Source organism: Anomaloglossus baeobatrachus, unplaced genomic scaffold (genome assembly GCF_048569485.1).
Source record: "Anomaloglossus baeobatrachus isolate aAnoBae1 unplaced genomic scaffold, aAnoBae1.hap1 Scaffold_4242, whole genome shotgun sequence".
Classification (NCBI taxonomy): Eukaryota; Metazoa; Chordata; class Amphibia; order Anura; family Aromobatidae; genus Anomaloglossus; species Anomaloglossus baeobatrachus.
In genome coordinates, this window is record NW_027443578.1 from 15,001 (window position 1) to 39,241 (window position 24,241).

The 24,241-nt window shown below is 49.7% G+C and overlaps 1 protein-coding gene across 1 annotated transcript in view; it reads left to right on the plus strand.

The window, feature by feature from the left end:
- The window catches only part of LOC142279152 (abnormal spindle-like microcephaly-associated protein homolog), a gene marked incomplete at both ends in the record, with an annotated part of 31,807 nt that extends 7,787 nt beyond the window's left edge, over positions 1–24,020 (plus strand). Inside the window, 8 exons of the mRNA XM_075332668.1 lie at positions 8,983–9,075; positions 16,517–16,624; positions 18,620–18,766; positions 19,940–20,185; positions 21,184–21,251; positions 22,735–22,876; positions 23,103–23,233; positions 23,845–24,020. Of these exons, the coding sequence (XP_075188783.1) occupies positions 8,983–9,075; positions 16,517–16,624; positions 18,620–18,766; positions 19,940–20,185; positions 21,184–21,251; positions 22,735–22,876; positions 23,103–23,233; positions 23,845–24,020 (1,111 nt within the window). The remainder of the gene's footprint in view (positions 1–8,982; positions 9,076–16,516; positions 16,625–18,619; positions 18,767–19,939; positions 20,186–21,183; positions 21,252–22,734; positions 22,877–23,102; positions 23,234–23,844) is intronic.
- Positions 24,021–24,241: the final 221 nt, after the last annotated feature.

Consider the following 24,241-nt stretch of genomic DNA (forward strand, 5'->3'; position numbering starts at 1 on the left):
TGGAATCCGGAGGGCACACAGAGAGCACGGGCTGGTAAGCCACAACCTCTGGTTGTGGACTTTTATTACACTCTCAGGCATTCTACAGGAGTGTATTCTGGCTACAGAGCTTCCACCTCAGCAGCATGTCTGTCACTAGGAGCAAGGCTGCAAACATGTACGCTATATGCACTGCATGTAAGCTCATTCTGCCAGAGCCAAGCACATACCCACATTGTGATGCCTGTGCTAACATGGTTGTGTCTCAGCCTGGAGCCTCCGCAGGGGTCCCTCCGGCTGCTTCGGCCCCGGTGGCTGAACCCCCGGCTTGGGTAGCATCCTTTTCACAAGCTATTTCCCAGTCTTTTGCCGACTCCATGGGGCAGCTGTCCCGGACACTGCTGACCATGCATCAGCCCCCTTCTCAGGGTGCTTCGGCTGCTCCTAGCTCTGCAGAGCTCCCAGAGCATGTCCCAGGACCCCGTCCCCCTAAACGGAGACGCAGGGACCCTTCTCCTTCCTCTTCCCACGGCTCTGATTCACGTGCCGAGGTACAGGGCGAGGAGGACTCGTTTACTGTGGGCTCAGACGCTACCTCTATGTACCCCATTGACTTGTCTGAGGGTGATACGGATGTTAGTGACTTGATTGCGTCCATTAACTCCGTACTGAACCTCAACCCACCAGAGTCTGAGGAACAAGCCTCTCTGGTAGAGATACACCAGTTTACCTCACCTAAGAAAGCTAAAAGTATGTTTTTAACCACTCCAGCTTTCAGACCACTGTTACCAAACCCAGGGCCTGTCCTGACAAACGTTTTCCGAAGCGTAGTTCAGATGACCGTTTTCCTTTTCCACCAGAGGTGGTTAAGGAATGGGCTCAGTCCCCAAAGGTAGACCCTCCGGTGTCCAGAATCTCAGCCCGCACAGTCGTAGCTGTGGCTGATGGCACTTCTCTTAAGGATCCCACTGACCGCCAGGTTGACCTTTTGGCCAAGTCTGTATATGAGGCGGCTGGAGCCTCGTTCTCCCCGTCTTTTGCGGCAGTGTGGGCTCTCAAGGCAGTCTCTGCCTCTCTGGAGGAGATGCATTCCCTCACCAGGGACTCTATGCCTGAGATGGAGGCCTTAACTTCTCAAGCTTCGGCTTTTGCATCCTACGCCATGTCTGCCATCCTGGAGGATTCTCACCGCATGGCGGTGGCCTCCGCTAACTCCCTCGCGATCCGCAGGATCTTGTGGCTTCGAGAGTGGAAAGCAGACGCTTCCTCTAAAAAGTACCTTGCGAGTCTCCCTTTTGCTGGGTCCCGGCTGTTTGGGGAACAGCTGGATGACATAATCAAGGAGGCTACTGGCGGGAAGAGTACTTCCTTGCCTCAAACTAAGGCCAGGAAACTTGTCCAGGGCAGGATCCAATCGAGGTTTCGTTCCTTTCGTTCCTCTAACTGGTCATCCTCGAAGCCCTCGACCGCGTCCACTACCGCAGCCAAGGATCGTAAATCGAACTGGCGCGCAAAGCCGCGTCCTCAAAAGACCGGAGGAGCCGCTGCCACTAAGGCAGCCTCCTCTTGACTATCTGGCTGCGCCAGCAACGTCCTTGGTCGGTGGCAGGCTCTCCCACTTTGGAGACGTGTGGTTCCAACACGTCGCCGATCAGTGGGTGCGGGATATCATCTCCCACGGCTACAGGATAGAATTTTCTTCCAGCCCGCCAAACAGATTTTTTCTGTCCACACCCCCTTGCTCCAAGGCCGCCGCCTTCTCTCAGGCCGTGGCATCCCTGCAGGCCAACGGGGTAATTGTTCCGGTTCCCGCCCGGGAACGGTTCAGCGGTTTCTACTCAAACCTCTTTCTAGTCCCCAAGAAGGACGGTTCCTCCCGGCCCATCCTGGATCTCAAGCTTCTCAACAAGCATGTTCAGGTGCGGCACTTTCGCATGGAATCTCTAAGATCGGTCATTGCCTCAATGACCCAAGGAGATTTTCTGGCATCCATCGACATCAGAGATGCCTATCTGCATGTGCCTATTGCGGTCTCACACCAGCGTTGGCTACGCTTTGCAATCGGAGAGGAACATTTCCAGTTCGTGGCTCTTCCCTTTGGCTTAGCCACGGCCCCTCGAGTGTTCACCAAGGTCATGGCAGCAGTGGTTGCGGTCCTGCACCTCCAGGGATTGGCAGTGATTCCTTACCTGGACGACCTTCTAGTCAAGGCCTCATCCAGTGTAGACTGCCAGCGGAGTGTCTCTCTCACTGTCGCCACGCTAGTTCAGTTCGGGTGGCTTGTCAACCTGCCCAAGTCCACTCTGACCCCGACCCAGGTACTTATGTACCTAGGGATGCAATTCGAGACTCTGCCGGCACTTGTCAAGTTGCCCTTAGTCAAACAGCAGTCCCTTCGTCTGGCGGTGCGCTCTCTGCTGAGGCACCGCCGTCATTCCATCAGACACCTCATGCAGGTGCTGGGTCAGATGGTGGCGTCAATGGAAGCGGTTCCCTTTGCCCAGTTCCATCTGCGTCCCTTGCAGCTGGACATTCTCCACTGTTGGGACAAGCGGATCTCTTCCTTGGACAGGCTGGTGGCTCTGTCATCACAGGCCAGGAACTCCCTTCAGTGGTGGCTTCAGCCCCTCTCCCTGTCACAGGGACGCTCCTTCCTGACTCCGTCCTGGGTGATCCTCACCACGGATGCCAGCCTCTCCAGTTGGGGAGCGGTATTTCTCCATCACCGAGCACAGGGCACTTGGACTCCGTCCGAATCAGCCCTCTCGATCAATGTGCTGGAGATCAGAGCTGTGTTTCTAGCTCTCCTAGACTTTCACCACCTGTTGGCGGGCAAGCACATTCGGGTTCAGTCGGACAACGCGACAGCGGTTGCCTACATCAATCACCAGGGCGGGACTCACAGCCGTCTGGCGATGTTGGAGGTTCAACGAATCCTCCAGTGGACGGAGGACTTCAAGTCCACCATATCTGCAGTCCACATCCCAGGCGTGGAAAACTGGGAGGCCGATTATCTCAGCTGTCAAACCGTGGACGGCGGCGAGTGGGCCCTGCATCCGTCAGTGTTCAGATCGATCTGCCGCAAGTGGGGCACTCCGGAAGTGGATCTAATGGCTTCCCGGCACAACAACAAGGTTCCGGTTTACGTGGCTCGCTCCCACGATCCTCAAGCCTTCGCAGCAGACGCACTGGTTGAAGATTGGTCTCAGTTCTGTCTGGCCTATGTGTTTCCCCCTCTAGCGCTCTTGCCCAGGGTTCTGCGCAAGATCGGAACGGAGGGCCGTCGAGTCATACTCATTGCTCCGGACTGGCCCAGGCGAGCTTGGTACCCAGACCTGCTCCGCCTGTCCGTAGAGGTGCCGTGGCATCTCCCGGACCGCCCAGACCTTCTCTCTCAAGGTCCGTTCTTCCGCCAGAATTCTGCGGCTCTCAGATTGACGGCGTGGCTCTTGAGTCCTGGATCCTGACGGCTTCAGGCATTCCCTCTGAGGTCATCTCCACCATGACTCAGGCTCGGAAGTCTTCCTCGGCCAAGATTTACCACAGGACTTGGAGAATTTTCCTGTCCTGGTGTCGCTCTTCCGGCCATGCTCCTTGGCCGTTCTCCTTGCCGACCATCCTGTCTTTTCTACAGTCAGGTCTACAGTTAGGTCTGTCCCTCAATTCCCTCAAGGGACAGGTGTCGGCTTTGTCGGTATTGTTCCAGCGGCGTATCGCCCGACTGGCTCAGGTGCGCACCTTCATGCAGGGCGCATCTCACATCATCCCTCCTTACCGGCGGCCCTTGGATCCCTGGGACCTTAATCTGGTCCTCACGGCCTTACAGAAACCCCCTTTTGAGCCTCTCAGGGAGGTTCCTTTGTCTAGACTTTCACAGAAAGTTGTCTTTCTAGTAGCCATAACTTCTCTCAGGAGAGTTTCTGATTTGGCTGCGCTTTCTTCGGAATCCCCCTTTTTGGTGTTTCACCAAGACAAGGTGGTTCTTCGTCCGACTCCGGACTTTCTCCCTAAGGTGGTGTCTTCCTTCCACCTTAACCAGGACATTTCATTGCCCTCTCTTTGTCCGGCCCCTGTGCATCGCTTTGAGAAGGCGTTGCACACCTTGGATTTGGTGCGGGCGCTCCGAATCTATGTGTCACGCACCGCCGTTTTTCGGCGGTGCACCTCACTTTTTGTGCTAACCACGGGTCAGCGCAAGGGTCTCTCTGCTTCTAAACCGACCCTGGCTCGTTGGGTTAGGTCGGCTATCGCCGATGCCTACCAGTGTTCTCAGGTGCCTCCCCCGCCGGGGATTAAGGCGCACTCGACCAGAGCTGTCGGTGCCTCCTGGGCTTTCAGGCACCAGGCTACGGCTCAGCAGGTGTGTCAGGCTGCCACTTGGTCCAGTCTGCACACTTTTTCGAAGCACTACCAAGTGCATGCTCATGCTTCGGCAGATGCGAGCTTGGGCAGACGCATCCTTCAGGCGGCTGTCGTCCATTTGTGAAGTTAGGTTTTGCCTACTTCTCAGTTTGGTTTATTTCCCACCCATGGACTGCTTTGGAACGTCCCATGGTCTGGGTCTCCCATGGAAGGAACGATAAAGAAAAAGAGAATTTTGTTTACTTACCGTAAATTCTTTTTCTTGTAGTTCCGACATGGGAGACCCAGCACCCTCCCTGTTGCCTGTTGGCAGTTTTTTGTTCCGTGTGTTTCACCGGCTGTTGTTAGTAGACAAAGTTCTGGTTTTGCCGAGTTTTACTCTATCTCTACTTATGGGTGGATGTCCTCCTTCAGCTTTTACACTGAACTGGGTAGATTGTCATCCAGGGAGTGTATATAGCCCGGAGGGAGGAGCTACACGTTTGAGTGTAGTACTTTGTGTGTCCTCCGGAGGCGCTAGCTATACACCCATGGTCTGGGTCTCCCATGTCGGAACTACAAGAAAAAGAATTTACGGTAAGTAAACAAAATTCTCTTTTTTGTGTGCCTGTGTCTGTGTTTGTCTGTGTGTGTGTGCGCCTGTGTGTGTGTGTCTGTCTGTCTTTGTGCGTGTGTGTGTGTGTCTGTGTTTTCCTGTGTTTTTGTGTGTGCCTGCCTGTGTGTGCGTGCCTGTGTGTGCGTGCCTGTGTGTGCGTGCCTGTGTGTGCGTGCCTGTGTGTGCGTGCCTGTGTGTGCGTGCCTGTGTGTGCGTGCCTGTGTGTGCGTGCCTGTGTGTGCGTGCCTGTGTGTGCGTGCCTGTGTGTGCGTGCCTGTGTGTGTTTGCCTGTGTGTGTGCGCCTGTATGTCTGTGTTTGTCTGCCTGTGTGTGTGCCTGTGTGTGTGCCTGTGTGTGTGCCTGTGTGTCTCTGCCTGTCTGTGTGTGGCTGTGTGCCGTGTATGTCTGTGTGTGTGTGTGTGTGTGTGTGTGTATGTATGTGTCTGTCTGTGTGTACCTGTGTGCCTGTGTGTTTGTATGTCTGTGTGTGTTTGCCTGTGTGTTTGTTTTTGTCTGTGTGTGTGTGTGTGTGTGTGTCTGTGTGTATGTGTCTGTGTGTGTCTGCGTCTGCCTGTGTTTGTTTGCCTGTGGGTCTGTGTGTGTGCGCCTGTGGGTCTGTGTGTGTGCGCCTGTGGGTCTGTGTGTGTGTGCGCCTGTGGGTCTGCCTGTGTGCGCCTGTGCCTCTGTGCCTGTGTGTCTGTCTGTGTGCCGTGTATGTCTGCGTGTATGTGCCTGTCTGTATGCCTGTGCGTGCGCCTGTGTGTATGTGTGTGTGTTTTGACTGTGTTTGTTTTTGTCTGTCTGTGTGTGCCTGTGTGTGTCTGCGTTTGACTGTGTGTGCCTCTGGGTCTGTGTGTGTCTGTGTCTACCTGTCTGTGTCTGTATGTGTGTGCCTCTGTGTGTCTGTCTGTGTGCCGTGTATGTCTGCATGTGTGTGTCTGTGTGTGTCTGTGTGTGTCTGTGTGTGTCTGTGTGTGCCTGTGTGTGCCTGTGTGTGCCTGTGTGTGCCTGTGTGTGCCTGTGTGTGCGTCTGTATCTGTCTGTGTCTGTCTGTGTCTGTCTGTGTCTGTCTGTCTGTCTGTCTGTCTGTCTGTCTGTCTGTCTGTCTGTCTGTCTGTCTGTCTGTCTGTCTGTCTGTCTGTCTGTCTGTCTGTCTGTCTGTCTGTCTGTCTGTCTGTCTGCCTGCCTGCGGGTCTGTGTGCCTGGGTATAACTGTGTCTTTTTGTGTGCCTGTGTGTGTCTGTTTGTGTCTGTGTATGTCTGTGCCCCTGTGTGTGTGTCTGCTTGTCTGTGTGTCTGTGTGAGCGTGTGTCTGTGTGAGCGTGTGTCTTTGTGTGTGTGCCTGTCTTTTTGTGTGTCTGTGTTTGTTTGGGTCTGTGTTTGTTTGTTTCTGTGTTTGTTTGGGTCTGTGTTTGTTTGGGTCTGTGTTTGTTTGGGTCTGTGTTTGTTTGGGTCTGTGTTTGTTTGGGTCTGTGTTTGTTTGGGTCTGTGTTTGTGTGTGTCTGTGTTTGTGTGTGTCTGTGTTTGTGTGTGTCTGTGTTTGTGTGTGTCTGTGTTTGTGTGTGTCTGTGTTTGTGTGTGTCTGTGTTTGTGTGTGTCTGTGTTTGTGTGTGTCTGTGTTTGTGTGTGTCTGTGTTTGTGTGTGTCTGTGTTTGTGTGTATGTCTGTGTTTGTGTGTGTGTCTGTGTTTGTGTGTGTGTCTGTGTTTGTGTGTATGTCTGTGTTTGTGTGTATGTCTGTGTTTGTGTGTATGTCTGTGTTTGTGTGTATGTCTGTGTTTGTGTGTATGTCTGTGTTTGTGTGTATGTCTGTGTTTGTGTGTATGTCTGTGTTTGTGTGTGTGTCTGTGTTTGTGTGTGTGTCTGTGTTTGTGTGTGTGTCTGTGTTTGTGTGTGTGTCTGTGTTTGTGTGTGTGTCTGTGTTTGTGTGTGTGTCTGTGTTTGTGTGTGTCTGTGTTTGTGTGTGTCTGTGTTTGTGTGTGTCTGTGTTTGTGTGTGTCTGTGTTTGTGTGTGTCTGTGTTTGTGTGTGTGTCTGTGTTTGTGTGTGTGTCTGTGTTTGTGTGTGTGTCTGTGTTTGTGTGTGTGTCTGTGTTTGTGTGTGTGTCTGTGTTTGTGTGTGTGTCTGTGTTTGTGTGTGTGTCTGTGTTTGTGTGTGTGTCTGTGTTTGTGTGTGTGTCTGTGTTTGTGTGTATGTCTGTGTTTGTGTGTATGTCTGTGTTTGTGTGTATGTCTGTGTTTGTGTGTATGTCTGTGTTTGTGTGTATGTCTGTGCGTGTGCTTGTGTCTGTGTGCTTGTGTGTGTCTGTGCGCCTGTGTGTGTATGTGTGTGCCTCTGTGCCTGTGTGTCTGTGTGCCCGTGTATGTCTGCATGTGTCTGTGTCTGCCTGTGTGTGTCTGTGTCTTTGTATGTCTGTGTGTGTGCCTGTCTGTGCGCCTGTGGGTCTGTGTGCCTGTGTGTGTCTGTGTGTCTTTGTGTCTGTGTGTGTGTGTCTGTGCTTGTGCCTGTGTGTGTGTGTGTTTGCCTGTATTTGTTTTTGTCTCTGTGTGTCTCTGTGTGTCTGTGTGTATTTTTGTGTTTGTGTGTGTGCCTGTGTGTTTCTGTGTGTGCCTGTCTGTTGCCTGTGTGTGTGTGTGTGTGTGTGTGTGTGTGTGTGTGTGTGTGTGTGTGTGTGTGTGTGTCTGTGTGTGTGCAATTTTAAGTGTTAAAGTATGATTTTTTAGCAATTTGTGCATATGGCTTTGTTTTAGATGAACACATTATTAATCACCTTTGAGTACAGCATTTACTTAATTCAAGCCGCAATCACAAGCAGTGACCTTCCAGTTGTTGTCTAGTGCGCGGTCTTACCTCCATATCTGTAGACATCGTTCTGGTCCAGATAAGGACATTTAGCGCAGAGGCCTCTCTATGAAATGCTAGCCCACTCGGCTGCCAGCTTCGTATTTTATTCCAGAACCACTTGGGACCATGGTCCCCAGCTAGTGGCTTGCCGTATAACACTATATGCGCTTGAGTGCTATAGTCATGGCCATCTTTGTAATGGTCATACACAAGGCAGTGGGATGGGCTGGCCTGCCCTGATGTCACGCTAATCGCCAAGAAAATCCTGCACTTGTGCTTTGATAACTAGCACTGGGCATGCGCATTGAATCTGAGTGTATGTCCCCAGCTTCATTTTCTAGATCTGTATGCCACGGAGCCACTTAACCTCTTCTTATCTTCCTCCTGGCTGCGGCGGGAACAGAGCGGCGTGAATGGTGTGTACACTCGGGGAGTTGATTGCCAGGGCTCAATCGCAGGATTTCCTCTGTGATCGGAGTGATGTCGGGGTAGTCCAGGCCATCAATCATAGTGTGTTGGGCGTAACTATTGTAAGAGGACCGTGACTGAACACTGCAAAGTGCCACCCATAGGACTGAAAACCAAGGTCTGGTGTACAGTTGACTAATGATGAAGTGTTTTTCCTTGAATACTGAGATCTTTGCCTTGAGAACACTGTTGGTGATGCACATTGTATGACATAACACATTGGGGCAGTTTAATATAGGAAAAATCACATGGCAGGATCCCTTTAAAATAACCACTCAAGTTTTTAAATTAAAAAGTGCTTGTGAAAACTTGCACCATTACAATGTCCCCCCTTATTGTTAAAAATCCCTTTTACGCTGGCAAACAAACGTATTTTTACAGGTTATATCTAGATGCCACCCTTCAGAGATGGCTTTGTAGGAAGGGAGGACGTGCCTCTCGCAGGCTCTGAAGATGGCCGTATTGTTGGGTTGACCAGCTTCTCCTCCTGCCTCTACACTACGGTGTGGCCGTGCCACTGATCCCTGTTAAATCCTGAGTAGTGCACGGTCCTGTGGAGTCGTGGTGCGCTTCCGAGGAGATGCAAAAACTTGTTTAGTATTTTTGAAGTAAACTGTGAAGTGTGAATTGTGTCTACTGTCGAGAGAGGTTTCTGTTATAGAGACGTGGTCATCCCTTTGTGTCGCCCCATTGTTCCATTTGACACCACTGACCTCAATATCTTACCATTTTGCAGCCAGTTCGACACTGAAAAACACTGGAAAAATCCACAAGGTTAAAGTTGAAAGTGTGAAAACAAAATCCTCCTTGGTCAAAACTCATCATAGAGGTACGGACATTTTACAGGGGTCTTATTTTAGGGGAAGATTAAGGTAGAACAGACCTGTTTTATTAAAGAAGCACTTCCGTATTTTAACGTTTTCAAATTCTTATACCTGTGTAAGTATTAGTAAAGATGTATTATTCTTATACTCGCTGAGTGACGTCATGGCTCTTTAGACTCTCCAGATCCTAGTGGGCTCTGTGTGACTCAGAGTGGCTTTTATATTGTAAGTCTATGAAGCGACAGAACGAGGCTCTGTAGACTTGCATAGTAAATGAGACTCCTGGAAAACAGATGCGGTACTGCACCACTGGGTCACCTGATTTATCATTGCAAAGGAAAGGAGAAGCGACAATAATCCCCCAGAAGGGAACCAGTCCAGCAAAGATCATCACAAGAGAAGAGGTGCCCCATGATTCTACCTTCTCTTAAAGGGAACCTGTCACCAGATTTGATGACTATAAGCTGAAGCCACCACCAATGGGCTCTTATATACAGATTCTAACATGTTGTATATAAGAGCCCAGGCCGCTGTGTAGAACGTAAAAATGACTTTATATACTTACCTAACAGTCTCTGCAGTGGAGTTGGGTCATATGAGCGTCTCCGTTTTCTGGTGTCGGCGCCTCCTCTTTTGGCCATCTTTGTCTTTCTTCTTCTTCTGAAGCCAGCGTGCATGACGCGTCCTACGTCGTCCACTTTCGCCGGCACTGAGGTCCTGCGCAGGCGCACTTTGGTCTGCACTGAGCACTTTGTAGTGCGCATGCGCGGGACCAGCCAGTGTGTATGACGTAGGACACGTCATGCACACAGGTTTCAGAAGGAGGACGAAGATGGCTGAAAGAGGAGGCGCCGGTACCCGAGAATGGAGACGCCCATATGGCCCAACTCCACCGCAGCGCGACCGTTTAGGTAGGTATTATAAAGTGATTTTTACGTTCTACACAGTGGCCTGGGCTCTTATACAGCATGTTAGAATGCTGTATATAGGACCCTGGTGGTGGTGGCCGCAGTTTATAGGCCCCAAGTCAGCGGACAGGTTCCCTTTAAAGAGACTCTTGGCTCATGCACAGATCATAGTGGGATCTAGAGAGTCGGACTCGCGTGACCCTAAAGAGGATCAGTGAGTATACTAATGCACTCGCCTACATGCACATTTACACAATTCCCGGGAGTGGTCCTTTAAGTCGTGTGTGTGTGTATAATACTTTTTTCTTCAGCGCTCTATTGGGAGACCCAGACGATTGGGGTATAGCTACTGCCCTCCGGAGGCCACACAAAGCACTACACTAAAAAGTGCAAGGCCCCTCCCCTTCTGGCTATACCCCCCCGTGGTATCACGGGTTCTCCAGTTTTCAAGCTTTGTGCGAAGGAGGTCAGACATCCATGCATAGCTCCACAGATTTTAGTCAGCAGTAGCTGCTGACTATTTCGGATGGAAGAAAAGAGGGCCCATATAGGGCCCCCAGCATGCTCCCTTCTCACCCGTGGATGGTGTTGTAAGGTTGAGGTACCTATTGCTGGTACGGAGGCTGGAGCCCACATGCTGCTTTCCTTCCACATCCCCCTGAGGGGCTCTGAGGAAGTGGGATCCTGCCGGCCTCAAAGCTCTGACGCCGGGCTCCATCCACAGACCCATTTGAACCTGCTGGATACGGAGCTGGAGTACCGTTCAGGGACATGGCCCTGCACCATTACAGGTACTCTGTGTCCCCGTACACACAGGCACAGCACACTCCAGACTTGCTGGGTGTGCTAGTGCGCCGGGGACAGTAAAGGGTTACAGTCACTGCAGCTTTGCTGAGTGACTTTGTGTTTTGGGAACTACCGCGCCGGACGCTCCGGGAGCGGCGGCGCGGCTGGGACTTGTAGTTCGCCGGGGACTGGGCGCCGACCGCGCTTTTACGGCGGCGGCGCTTATAAATCCAGTCCCCGGCTTCTGCGGCCTAGTGCCGCTTCGTTCCCGCCCCCTCCCTGTCACTCAGGGAAGGGGACAGACGCTGAGCAATCAGCAGCGCCGAGGGCTGGAGCCTTTTTACATGCTCCAGCCCTCTCACTGCACACTGTCGGACGCCGGATTCCCGCTCTGCCTTGGGGGCACGCCCACGGCCCGCCCCTCCTCACACGAGCTGGGGAAGAAGCCGGCAGCCATTACTGAGTCCGAGCTCGGACTTTCGGCACCAAGGCAGGACGGTGGCGATCATACACCCGCTTATAGGCGGGCGGTAAGAGGCACACATAGTGCTGACCACGAATAACTGCAGTGTGTACATGTGTTGTTTTTTACTGCATAGGTCGCTATATGCCCGCTGGGGGAGCGACACATCAGCAGCAGGAAAGCAGGTGTGCTAAGGCACAGGCTTTCTAGGCTGCTTGTATTGCACGACTGAGGTGTTCATTTGTGTTTATGCTTATATGCTATACATTGCACTGTACAGTCGCTAGTCTTAGCTATATTCTCCTGGAATGGCTAGACTACAGCAGCAGAAAACCAAGGGTGCTGGGGCACAGGTTTTTTTCTATGCTGCTTGTATTGCATGGGCTGCAGTGTGCATTTGTACTTGTGCTTGTATGCTATACATAGCACTGTATGGTCACTCTTCTGGGCCATATTCCCCGAGATGACTAGTCTACAGCAGCAGAAGAGCTGGGGTGCCAGGGCACAGGCTTCTATGCTGCTTGTTTTGCATGTGCTGCAGTGCTCATTTGTACTTGTGCTTGTATGCTATACATTGCACTGTAGGGTCACTCTTCTGGGCTATATTCCCCTAGATGACTAGTATGCAGCAGCAGAAGAGCAGGGGTGCCAGGGCACAGGCTTCTATGCTGCTTGTATTGCTTGTGCTGCAGTGGTCTTTTGTACTTTATGCCTGTATGCTATACATTGCAATGTACGGTCACCAATTTTGGCTATATACTTCTAGATAGCTAGTCGGCAGCGGCAAAAAAAAAAAAAAAAAAAAGCAACACAGATTTCAGTGCTGTTTTTACTACATGGGATGCTGTTCATGACACCGTCCCATTGTGTGCATGCTCCCCTGTTGCACGTCGTCTGCCGGGGTCTCTAGCACTTCGTCTGCCGGGGCTCTACTAGTTGTGGCCAAAGAAACCTCCTGTCAACCCTGTCCATGGACAGGGACGGAGTAGTCATAATATAGAGACTTGCACCCATGGGCAATCTACTTGACCAAAAGGGCAGCTCTTCAGGGCTTTGATACTGACATCGCTCTCAATCCGGATACACCGGGTGGTAACGCCATACGGAATGATCCTATACCGTCCATCAATGGAAGGTTGGATCTTTCTCCCTCAGCTCCCCCAGTGGAGATAGGAGACGAACAGGAGAAGTTCCTTTTCAGTATCTCACGCAGATATTGAGTATTTTTCTGGCCACGCTGACTTCAGAGAAGCAGTCCAGGAACACCACGCTTACCAGATAAGCGTCTTCTCCAAACGTTTTTAGGATACACGTTATCCCTTTTCCCCTGACGTGGTCAGCGCTGGACCCAGGGTCCAAAGGTGGATTCTCCAATCTCCAGGCTTGCATATAGAGCCATAGTTGCACTGGAGATGGGGCTTCACTTAAAGATGCCATTCACAGACAGATGGACTCTGGCTGAAATCTGTCTAGGAGGCTATCGGCGTGTCGGTTGCTCCGGCATCCACAGCCGTATTGGCAACCTAACCTTTTCAGCTGTTCTTGCGCAGCTGACCTTGAGCAGGGACATCTGTACCGCAGAGGCGTCCGTAACCCCGCAATGTCTGCACTGCGACTTACCCTGTTAATACTGTCCTAAAAGTACAGTCGAGGTTTCGGTCCTTCCCAAGCTCCGGCAGGTCCCAATTGTCCTCGTGCAAAAGGGCTACAAAACCTCAGACGGGCTCAGATTCCGGCCGGGCTCAATCTCGCCCAAGGAAGGCAGTCGGAGGAACCGCTACCAAGGCGGTCTCCTCAGGACTCTCAGCTCTCTCTCTCTCTCCGCATCCGCGGTTGATGGCAGACTCCCCCGCCTTTGGCAACATTTAGCTGCCACAGGTCACAGACCGGTGGGTGACGGACATTGTGCTCACGTGCACAGGACAGTGTTCTGTTCTCGTCCTCCGACTCCATTCTTCAGAACGGCCCCACCTCTCCACCGAGCAGATGCCCTGCTGCAGGCGGTGGACGCTCTAAGAGCAGAAGGAGTGGTGATCCCTGTCCCCCCTCAGGAACGAGGGCGAGGGTTTGTACTCCAATCTCTTTGTGGCTCCAAAAATGGACGGTTCCTTCCGTCCTGTTCTGGTCCTGAAACTGCTCAACGAGCATGCGAACGCCAGGCGGTTCCGGATGGGATCCCTCCGATCCGTCATTGCCTCAATGTCTCGAGGAGACTTCCTTGCCTCAACAGACATCAAAGATGCCTATCTCCACGTGACAATTGCTACGGAGCACCAACGTTTTCTACGTTTTGTGATAGGAGACGAACATCTTCAGTTCGTAGCTCTGCCATTCAGTCTGGCGACAGCCCCACGGGTGTTCACCAAGGTCATGGCAGCAGTGGTAGCAGTCTTGCACTCTCAGGGACACCCGGTGATCCCGTACTTGGATGATCTACTCGTCAAAGCACCCTCCCTCGAGGCATGCCAACGCAGCCTGAATGTTACGCTGGAGACTCTCCAGACTTTCGGGTGGATCATCAATTTGGCAAGGTCAAATCTGTCTCCGACTCAATCACTAACGTATCTCGGCATGGAGTTTCATACTCTATCAGCCATAGTGAAGCTTCCGCTGAACCAGCAGCGTTCACTGCAGACAGAGGTGCAGTCTCTCCTTCAAGGCCAGTCGCACCCCTTAAGGCGCCTCATGCACTTCCTAAGGAAGATGGTGGCAGCCATCGAGGCAGTTCTCTTTGCGCAGTTTCATCTGCGCCAACGGCAATGGGACATTCTCCGCCAATGGGATGGGCAGTCAACCTCCCTGGACGGGAAGTCTCCCTTTCCCTGACGGCCGAGGACTCTCTGCAATAGTGGCTTATTCCCACCTCATTGTCATAGCCCCCATCCTGGGCAGTGGTCACGACAGATACGAGTCTGTCAGGGTGGGGAGCAGTTTGTCTCCGCCACATGGCTCAGGGGACGTGGACTCAGCAGGAGTCCACCCTTCAGATCGATGTTCTGGAAATCGGGGCAGGGTATCTTACCCTATTAGCTTTCCAGAAGTGGCTAGAAAGAGAGCAGATCCGAATCCAGTCGGACATCTCCACAGCGGTGGCATACATCAACCACCAAGGAGGGACACGCAGTCAGCAGCCTTCCAGGAAGTCCGGCGAATCCTCATGTGGGTGGAGGACACAGCATCCACCATATCCGCAGTTCACATCCCGGGCGTAGAAAACTGGGAAGCAGACTTCCTCAGTCGCCAGGGCATGGACGCGGGGGAATGGTCCCTTCACCCGGACGTGTTTCAGGAAATCTGTTGCCGCTGGGGGGTGCCGGACGTCGACCTAATGGCGTCTCGGCACACCAACAAGGTCCCGGCATTTATGGCACGATCGCGCGATCACAGAGCTCTGGCGGCAGACGCCTTAGTGCAAGATTGGTCGCAGTTCCGGCTCACATATGTGTTTCCACCTCTGGCACTCTTGCCCAGAGTACTGCGCAAAAATCAGATCCGATTGCAGCCGCGTCATACTCGTCGCACCAGACTGGCCGAGGAGATCGTGGTACCCGGATCTGTGGCAGCTCACGGTCGGCCGACCGGGGTCACTACCAGACCGACCAGACTTACTGTCTCAAGGGCCGTTTTCTCCAGCGGAATTCTGCGGCCCTGAACCTGACTGTGTGGCCTTTGTGTCCTGGATCCTAGCGTCTTCAGGATTATCCCAAGGGGTCGTTGCCACCATGAGACAGGCTAGGAAGCCCACGTCTGCTAAGATCTACCACAGAACGTGGAAGATTTTCTTAATCTGGTGCTCTACTCAGGGAGTGTCTCCCTGGCCATTTGCATTGCCTACTTTTCTTTCCTTCCTACAATAGGAGTTAGAAAAGGGCTTGTCGCTAGACTCCCTCAAAGGGCAAGTCTCAGCACTATCCGTGTTTTTTCAGAAGCGTCTAGCACGTCTTTCTAAGGTGCGCACGTTCCCGCAGGGGGTTTGTCATATCGTACCCCCGTACAAGCGGCCGTTAGATCCATGGGATCGGAACAGGGTTCTAGTTCCTCTCCAGAAGCCGCCTTTCGAGCCTCTGAAGGAAGTTTCCTTTTCTCGCCTGTCACAGAAGGTGGCGTTTCTCGTTGCGATCACATCGCTTCGGCGAGTGTCTGAGCTGGCAGCTCTGTCATCCAAGGCTCCCTTCCTGGTGTTTCACCAGGACAAGGTAGTGCTGCGCATCATTCCGGAGTTTCTCCCTAAGGTCGTATCCTCATTTCATCTTAATCAGGATATCTCCTTACCGTCCTTTTGCACTCATCCGGTTCACCGGTATGAGAATGTTTACGTTTGCTAGATCTGGTGAGAGCACTCAGAATCTACATTTCCCGCACGGCGCCCATACGCCGTTCCGATGCCCTTGTCGCTGGTACGCGCAAGAGGTTGCAGGCTTCTAAAGCCACCCTGGCTCGATGGATCAAAGAACCAATTCTGGAAGCCTACCGTTCTGCAGGGCTTCCGGTTCTTTCAGGGCTGAAAGCCCATTCAACCAGAGCCGTGGGTGCGTCCTGGGCGCTACGACACCAGGCTTCGGCTCAACAGGTGTGCCAGGCAGCTACCTGGTCGAGTCTGCACACTTTCACCAAACATTATCAGGTGCATACCTATGCTTCGGCGGATGCCAGCTTAGGTAGAAGAGTCCTGCAGGCGGCAGTGACATCCCCGTAGGGGAGGGCTGTTTTGCAGCTCTAACATGAGGTATCTCTTTACCCACCCAGGGACAGCTTTTGGACGTCCCAATCGTCTGGGTCTCCCAATAGAGCGCTGAAGAAGAAGGGAATTTTGTTACTTACCGTAAATTCCTTTTCTTCTAGCTCTTATTGGGAGACCCAGCACCCGCCCTGTTGTCCTTCGGGATTTCTTGGTTGTTTGCGGGTACACATGTTGTTCATGTTGAACGGTTTTTCAGTTCTCCGACGTTATTCGGAGTTAATTTGTTTAAACCAGTTATTGGCTTCCTCCTTCTTGCTTTGGCACTAAAACTGGAGAACCCGTGATACCACGGGGGGGTATAGCCAGAAGGGGAGGGGCCTTGCACTTTTTAGTGTAGTGCTTTGTGTGGCCTCCGGAGGGCAGTAGCTATACCCCAATCGTCTGGGTCTCCCAATAAGAGCTAGAAGAAAAGGAATTTACGGTAAGTAACAAAATTCCCTTCTTTTTTTTCTGTGTTTTTGTATACTTCTATTCTAGCCATATAAAGTACACTTTGTGTGAGTTATCAGGGCCGCAGTAATTCTGTCCTCCTCACGTTTCTGCTGTAGATCGCCTGGAGCTGCCACAACTGCAGTCGGCCGTCACGTTTAAGAGTTCCAAGAGAGTTGTTGCTGTTCCCCAGTCCAAGCTGACGTTTATGAAGCCCCCAAAAACAGGTATCTGATGTCCCTCTAAAATATGGGTCAAGTCAGTTGGCTTTCTATTTTGGATTGTAAAAGCTCCTATCCCTGTGATACTTCAATTATCTTTTCATTTTTATATATTTTTTTACTGATTATATATATACATTGTATTCAGTTTACCTCTGTAGAGCCTGAAAACAATAGTAACCCCTGAAAGTCATTTACACTCAGACTGGCTGCTGTACCTGGTTACATTAACCCCTTGACGACCATGGACGGATATATCCGTCATGGAGCGTGTCCCGTTAAGCCCCGCCCCCTGCCGCAGGCAGGCGGCGGTCGGCACACATCAGCTGTTTTCAACAGCTGACGTGTGCCTGCTAGCCGCGGGTGAAATCACTTCCACCCGCGGCCATTAACCCCTTAAATCTTGCTGCCAAAGTCTGGCAGCAAGATCTAAATGCGCGCGGCCATGTTTTTTACTTACCGCCGCCCCCACCGGAAGTCACGTGCGTGATCACGTGACTATCGGTGGTTGCCATCGTAGCACAGGGTCATGTGATGACGCCTGCAGCTATGATGTTTCACTTTCGTTTTCCCTCAGCACGGAACAGAGGGAAAAAGAAAGTGACTGTATCTGCTGTTTACCGCTGTATAGCTGTGATCAGCAGATAGATAATAGCGATCGGATTGCTGATCGCTATAGCCTCCTAGGGGGGCTAGTAAAGTAAAAAAAAAAAAAAAGTTTAAAAAAAAACAAAAAAAACCTAAAAGTTCAAATCACCCCCCTTTCCCCCCATTGAATATTAAAGGGTTAAAAAAGAAATAAATATACACATATTTGGTATCGCCGCATTCAGAAATGCCCGATCTATCAAAATATAAAGTCAATTAATCTGATTGGTAAACGGTGTAGTGGCAAAAAATTCCAAACGCCAAAATTACGTTTTTTGGTCGCCGCAAGTTTAACGCAAAATGCAATAACAGGCGATCAAAACGTAGCATCTGCGCAAAAATGGTACCATTAGAAACGTCAGCTCAAGATGCAAAAAATAAGCCATCACTGAGCCATAGATCCCAAAAAATAAGAACGCTACGTGTTTCAGAAAATGGCGCAAATTGTGCGCCACTTTTATTGGACAAACTTGTGAATTTTTTTAACCCCTTAGATACAAGTAAACCTATACATGTTTGGTGTCTACAAACTCGCACCGACCTCAGGCATCATACCCACACATCAGTTTTACCATACAGTGAACACCGTGAATAAAACATCCCAAAAACTATTGTGCCATCACACTTTTTTTGCAGTTTTTCGACACTTGGAATTTTTTTGCTGCTTTCCAGTACACCATATGGTAAAACTTATGGTTTCATTTAAAAGTACAACTTGTCCCGCAAAAAACAAGCCCTCATATGGCAAGATTGACGGAAAAATAAAAAAGTTACGGCTCTCGGAAGAAGGGGAGCAAAAAACAAAAACGCAAAAACGTAAAGTGCCCCGGGGCTGAAGGGGTTAAAGCATCACTCCAGCATATCTTTCTTAAATTTCCACGCTGCAGTGGTACTATAAATGTAAGTTCCCTGCCCCCGGTCTTATACTCACCTGCTGCTGTCCTCATTCATTTTATGTGTCAGTCTCTCAGTTTGTGACCTGCCGGCAGCTACGGTGTTTCATGGAGTGCGCCGGAGGTCTCAAGTCAATACAACTCTGAGGGCCTGGTTCTGGCTCTCAGAGTTTTGAGCATTGAGAGATTGTGATGTAATTTCTGGCCAGCCAGTAGACGCTACAGTCAGAATATGGTGCGACGTCAAACAGGTTAAGACGCCGGAGGGTGAGTATAAGACAAGTAGGCAGGGGACGTGGACTCCAGCGGTGAAAAAAAAAAAGAAAAACCCAGCTGGCGTAGTGTTCTAACTCCCTGCTGTATTACTATGACTCTGCCTGAATGCAGGCTGTGTGCGCTGATCATTTCTGTATAGTTAGGACGATACTCGCTCATTGAAAACCAATTTTGCATTTTTCAGTTATCCCTCGACATCCAATGCCATTTGCTGCCAAAAACATGTTTTATGATGAACGGTGGATGGCAAAGCAGGAACGGGGCTTCACCTGGTGGCTGAACTTTATTCTCACACCTGATGACTTCGCTGTCAAAACAGATTCTATGAAAGGTTAGTATGGTAATCTGTACGGTAGTTTCACCAAAGTTTAAAGGAGTATTCCCATATCGGACATTTCTGATATATCCACAACATGTCGTAAATGTCTAGTACATGCGGGTCCCACCTCAAGGATCTGCATTGATCTCAAGAAAGGAGTCCTCCTTATGCTGCAAGGAAATCAGAGGTGGCAGCCTATGCACAGCTCTCTCCGTCCTATGGAAGTTCCAAAATTATCCAAGCATGCTTTCTCATAGAGAAACGAAAGGTGCACATGCGCTGCCACCTTTTTACTCGGAGTTGTGCAAGTTTACATAGAGCGGGAGGAGCGAAAATTAATTTAGCCTGGCTAAAGAAAATAAAACAAAAACACACGGGCTACATGCACACGTCCACGTAAAGGGTCTGTGTGCTGACTTTTTTTTTTCTTTATAATATATATGTCTGAGGGCACACAGACCCACTGAGTATGTCCTATTCTGATCTTCAAAATCTGATGTGAATAGGCCATGCTCAGAGATTTACGTATATCATCCTTGGAGCTGTCATTTTCATTTATGTCTGAGTAGATCCATTCACCTCTATGGGTCCGTGCACTGTCTGATAAATCGGCAGCATGGATGTGTGAATGCAGCATCACTTGTGTTTTCTGAGTTTAAATCTCTGCTCTTTCTATGCTTAGGAGTCCAGGGGGCAGTTTCATTTGAATGATATCCAGACTTCCCCCTTATAAGTGTGCATACGGAGACTGCGATCAGGCAGAGTAGGATCAGGCGGAGTAGAACCACCCACTGGACTCCTAGGACCAGAATGAGCAGAGGTGTAAATGACATTACCAGCCATAGAATTTTGTGGGTAAAGTGTCTTCATCTCATTCTGCTTGGCTCACCCTGCTCTGTAAGGTGCCGCCGGCAGATTGGACTTCATCATGAACACATTCACAGGTTCCTCCAAACTCCAGTCCTCAAGGCACACCAACAATGCATGTTTTCAGGATTTCCTTAGTATTGCACAGGTGATAATTTAATCACCTGCAAAGGTGCTGAATCCAACACCCATGCAATGCTAAAGAAATCCTGAAAACATGCACTGTTGGTGTGCCTTGAGGACTGGAGTTGGGAACCTCTGCCTTACACCATTGTGCGGTTGTTTCTTGGTGTGTAATCTATTTCCTTCTCTCAATAGTTAATGCAGCTGCTTTGATCCTCGGGGCTGAGAACAATCATAAAGTGAGCGTGCCAAAGGCTCCTACCAAGGAGGAGGTTTCCTTGAAAGCGTACACAGCTCGTTGCAGGCTGAATAGGCTGAGGAGATCCGCCTGCCGCCTCTTCACCTCCGAGCCTGTGGTGAGAGCTATACGAAGACTAGAAGTAGAGATCGAAGCTCGTCGTCTTCTTGTCAGGAAGGACCGACACCTGTGGAAGGACATTGGTACGGTGAACGCTGCCGTATTCTATGCTTTTATTACACATTATCCAGACCTTAATGATGCCGTGACTGCTTTGTATGTGTGTACCATACATCTGGATAAATCTCTCTACAGAGTCATTTTAGTAGCAGCTTAAGGAACATTGAGAATGTAGGATCCATATCCAGAAGTGTGTATTTTCCCCTGACGCCACCTGTTTACCCCCAAAACCTTCTTATATTCTCCCCCGCAGTACGTAAATCTGGCCGGGCCGGTCCGATGGGCATTTTTGCTGTGCTGCAGCGTCTATCACTCCTCTCCTTCGCTGATTGCTGTTCTTTTCCTCTGAGTGACATGGATGATGCCTCCTGCGTCCAGCACATAGCCATGAGAGCTCTCGTGCCTACTCATACACATCGCTGACTTGTGCATGTTGCTCTGCCCTGCTGTGGGCAGAGCCTAAAACATAAGTGCACATGTGAGAGCCGGCAATGTGTTTGTGTAGGTGCACGATTTCCCCAGGCTATGTGGATGGCAGAGGAGGCATCATCCACGTCAATCAGAGGAAAAGGACAGCAATCCGTGGCGGAGAGGAGGGATAGACTCCTCGGCAAGGACGCCCATTGGACTGAACTGTCCAGATATACATACATCACTGGATAATATATAAAGGGGCATGATAATATGGAAAAGGGGCTGACAAGTCTAGGGAACGAACACCCCTGTCAAGGGCCCTGATTAGCATAGGGAAAGCGAGATTTAGAAGACATTTCTTTTTAAACATTCATATTAGTGAATAGCTTTATACAGGGCTGGTAAGGGAGGAAATTTGGGAAAATAGGTATCAATGCTGCTGGGTTGGAGGGCATCGGGGGCATAAGATTCCCTTTAATTGTTCTGTCAGTGAGTGACATTTTGTTTTAGGTTTCATAAATTGTTGATCGCTTTGGTATTATGTAACTTTAGAAATGTCAGTGTGAATGCACACCATGTACACTTCAGTAATGGATCTATTTTCTAGGTGAACGTCAGAAAATCCTGAACTGGCTGCTGTCCTATAATCCATTGTGGCTCCGGGTAGGGCTGGAGGTAATATCTTCACTGCACACTTGGATGAGTACAGTTTTCACAATCTCATATCTAGATTTTGGCGCTGCTGCTGGTTACAGATTACATGTCCATTGTCATTCCAGATACTCCTTGTTCTTTTTCAGGGTACACGTCCATAGTCTTTCCAAGTACTCCTTGTTCTTATCAGATTTGTAAGCACTCTGCAGTTTGGGTGTATTCACCCAAGTGTTAGATCCGTAGATTCCTGGGCAGAACTATTCTATTTCCCGTATCCCTGCACAACAGGGACCACATGTTTTCTCAAGTTCACGCTCTACCTCTCCGAATTGTATCTTTATAGGGAACCAACCAGCAGGATTATCATATATCAAGTAAAGCCAGTGCTATACTGGCACTAAGATGCTGAATGTAAACATATATTTTGTTCAGACATTGGATGTTTTGTTTCAGAAATATGTGCAAGTTAAGTTCCAGCAATGCACTGCTAGTAGATTGACAGGTGCAACAGGGGCGGGATTATGTGGGTCAGGTCTTGCTATCTATTCCCACCTTTGTCTGCCTGCCTGGACCGGAATTAACGTCTATGATGGCGACAGGGGGAGGAAAAACAAAAGGAATGGTTACATTCAGCATCCGAGTGCCAGAATAGCACTGGCTTTATTTTATAAATAAAAATTCTGATGGTTGGTTCCCTTTTAAACCAGAGGTTTATTTTAATCAAACTTCTTCAGTTATTTGTGATAAAATAGGCAGTGTTGGAGTTGGGGACCTGTCACTTTCTCAAAAGAATTAAGGGCTCATTCAGATGACCGTTCTGTTTGTCCTGGTCAGTTCCTTCTTTTTTGCTGACCTACTGACAGGACCATCTTTTTAATGTCTGTTGTGTAAGTTCGGATGACACACGGAAACACTTCCGTGTGCATCTGATCCTACAAAAAAAAATACATGGGATTCTGTATGTCCGTTCCGTTATTATGTAACTAATAGTGTAAAGAAAAGCACTCATTCCGAGAGAATAGCGAGGATGCGGGAGGGGGGGGGGGGGGGCATCCTCGCTATTCTCTCACAATGAGTGCTTTTCTTTACACTATTAGTGGCTGATGTACATTTTCTTCCTTGAAAGAAAACAAGGATAAAAAGTGGATAAAACGTCTGCGCTGCTGTGCCAAAAAAGAGTTAATTCCAAGTATGAGCAATGCAGGGTGGTTTATTCTACGCGTTTCGGAGATAACCCCTCTCCTTCATCAGGAGATCCACCAAAAAAATTGAAGTTAACTCTTTATTGGCACAGCAGTGCGGACGTTTTACACTTTTTATCCTTGTTTCTGCCTTTGGCATGTGGAGTCTGCAGCAGCTGATACATGCTTTAATACTGGTTGTGTGTCATACAACCATCTCAGGTGAATGGTTTTCATTAACCCTTACTACTGTTATCCTGGTAAGACCCTATATGCACCTTTTCTATCCACCGTTTTTTTTAATACATTTTCTTCCTTGGCAGACTATATACGGAGAGCTGATTTCATTGGAAAGTAATAGTGATGTCACTGGTCTCGCTTTGTTCATCCTGAATCGCTTGCTGTGGAATCCAGACATTGCAGCAGAATACAGACACCCCTCAGTGCCCCACCTGTATCGGGATGGTGAGTATTCGGGTCTTGTTACTGTACCCTGTGGCCTATTAATGCTGTAGATTCTAGCAGCTAGCCTTTCTGTTCAAATGGCCCAGATCTTGTTGGAATAAATACCCATAAATGCATATACCTCTGGCCTACGTTTCGATGTCTCCACTACCTGGCTCCTGCAGTTTATCCTGCCCTATGATAATGTCTTGCTGAGTTTTCATGTCTTTAATTATATCTTTTTTAGGCCATGAAGAGGCTTTGTCGAAGTTCACCTTGAAGAAGCTGTTACTGTTAGTTTTCTTCCTTGATTACGCCAAACAGTCCCGACTCATCGATCATGATCCCTGCTTGTTCTGTAAAGATGCGGAGTTCAAGGTGTGTAACTCGTAGTAATGAGCCGGGTTTAGTTTCCAGGCATGTGTAGTACTCCACGTGTGATGGTCTTAGCGAGAACTAGGTCCTGGAGAACTGAAATGGTAACTAGCTACATCAGCCATTCAGATTAAGGCTCCATAAAAATAAAAGCAATGTGTACTCCCATCCTGCGATGGCGCAGTTCATCGATATTGGCACTGTTCTTCCAGTGGGTGACGTGACTGTGGCTGCTATTCTCACATGGCACAATCTGTGGTTGTTGATTGCTCTGACTGAATATTGGTAAGCTGCAGCCGGCACTGATTGCCCTCAGCGGTCACCTCACATACCAGCAATGGCCGTGCAGACGTCAATGGAAGAGCACTGCTGCGGGAGGAGATCACACATTGAATAAGCTGGGGTTGTCAAGTAGTGGACAACCCTCTGCCAACACTGAACCTGCAAAAAAATAAATGTTCCTCAGGAGAGGACTGTCAGTCACACTGGATTCCCACTGAAAACCATACATAGGACAATAGGATGAATCCTTGCTCTCAGCTATTATCCAGTTTTATAATTATCTGTAACTATTTTGCTACAGAATGTTCTCATTCTCATGGTCTTCTTTGCAGGCTAGTAAGGAGCTGCTGTTGGCCTTCTCTCGGGATTTCTTGAGTGGGGAAGGAGATCTCTCGCGCCACCTTGGCTATTTGGGTCTAACCGTTGGCCATGTCCAGACTCCTCTAGATGAATTTGACTTTGCAGTGACAAACCTGGCTGTGGACTTGCAGTGCGGTGTGCGACTAGTGTGAGTAACTTCACCATTGTATATCCTGTATTGTGTGTACTTCTAGGTCCTCTCCATACAGAGACGTTCTTTGCTGTCGGTACCAGTTATTCAGGTGCTTATATGTGGCCTGTATTATGGCCACAATATTTGGCCCCACAGTTCTCCTAAGATGTGTGGTTCACTACAACCGTGGGAAGTCCTAGAATTCATTATGTATTATGTCCATGTGAATATGGTCA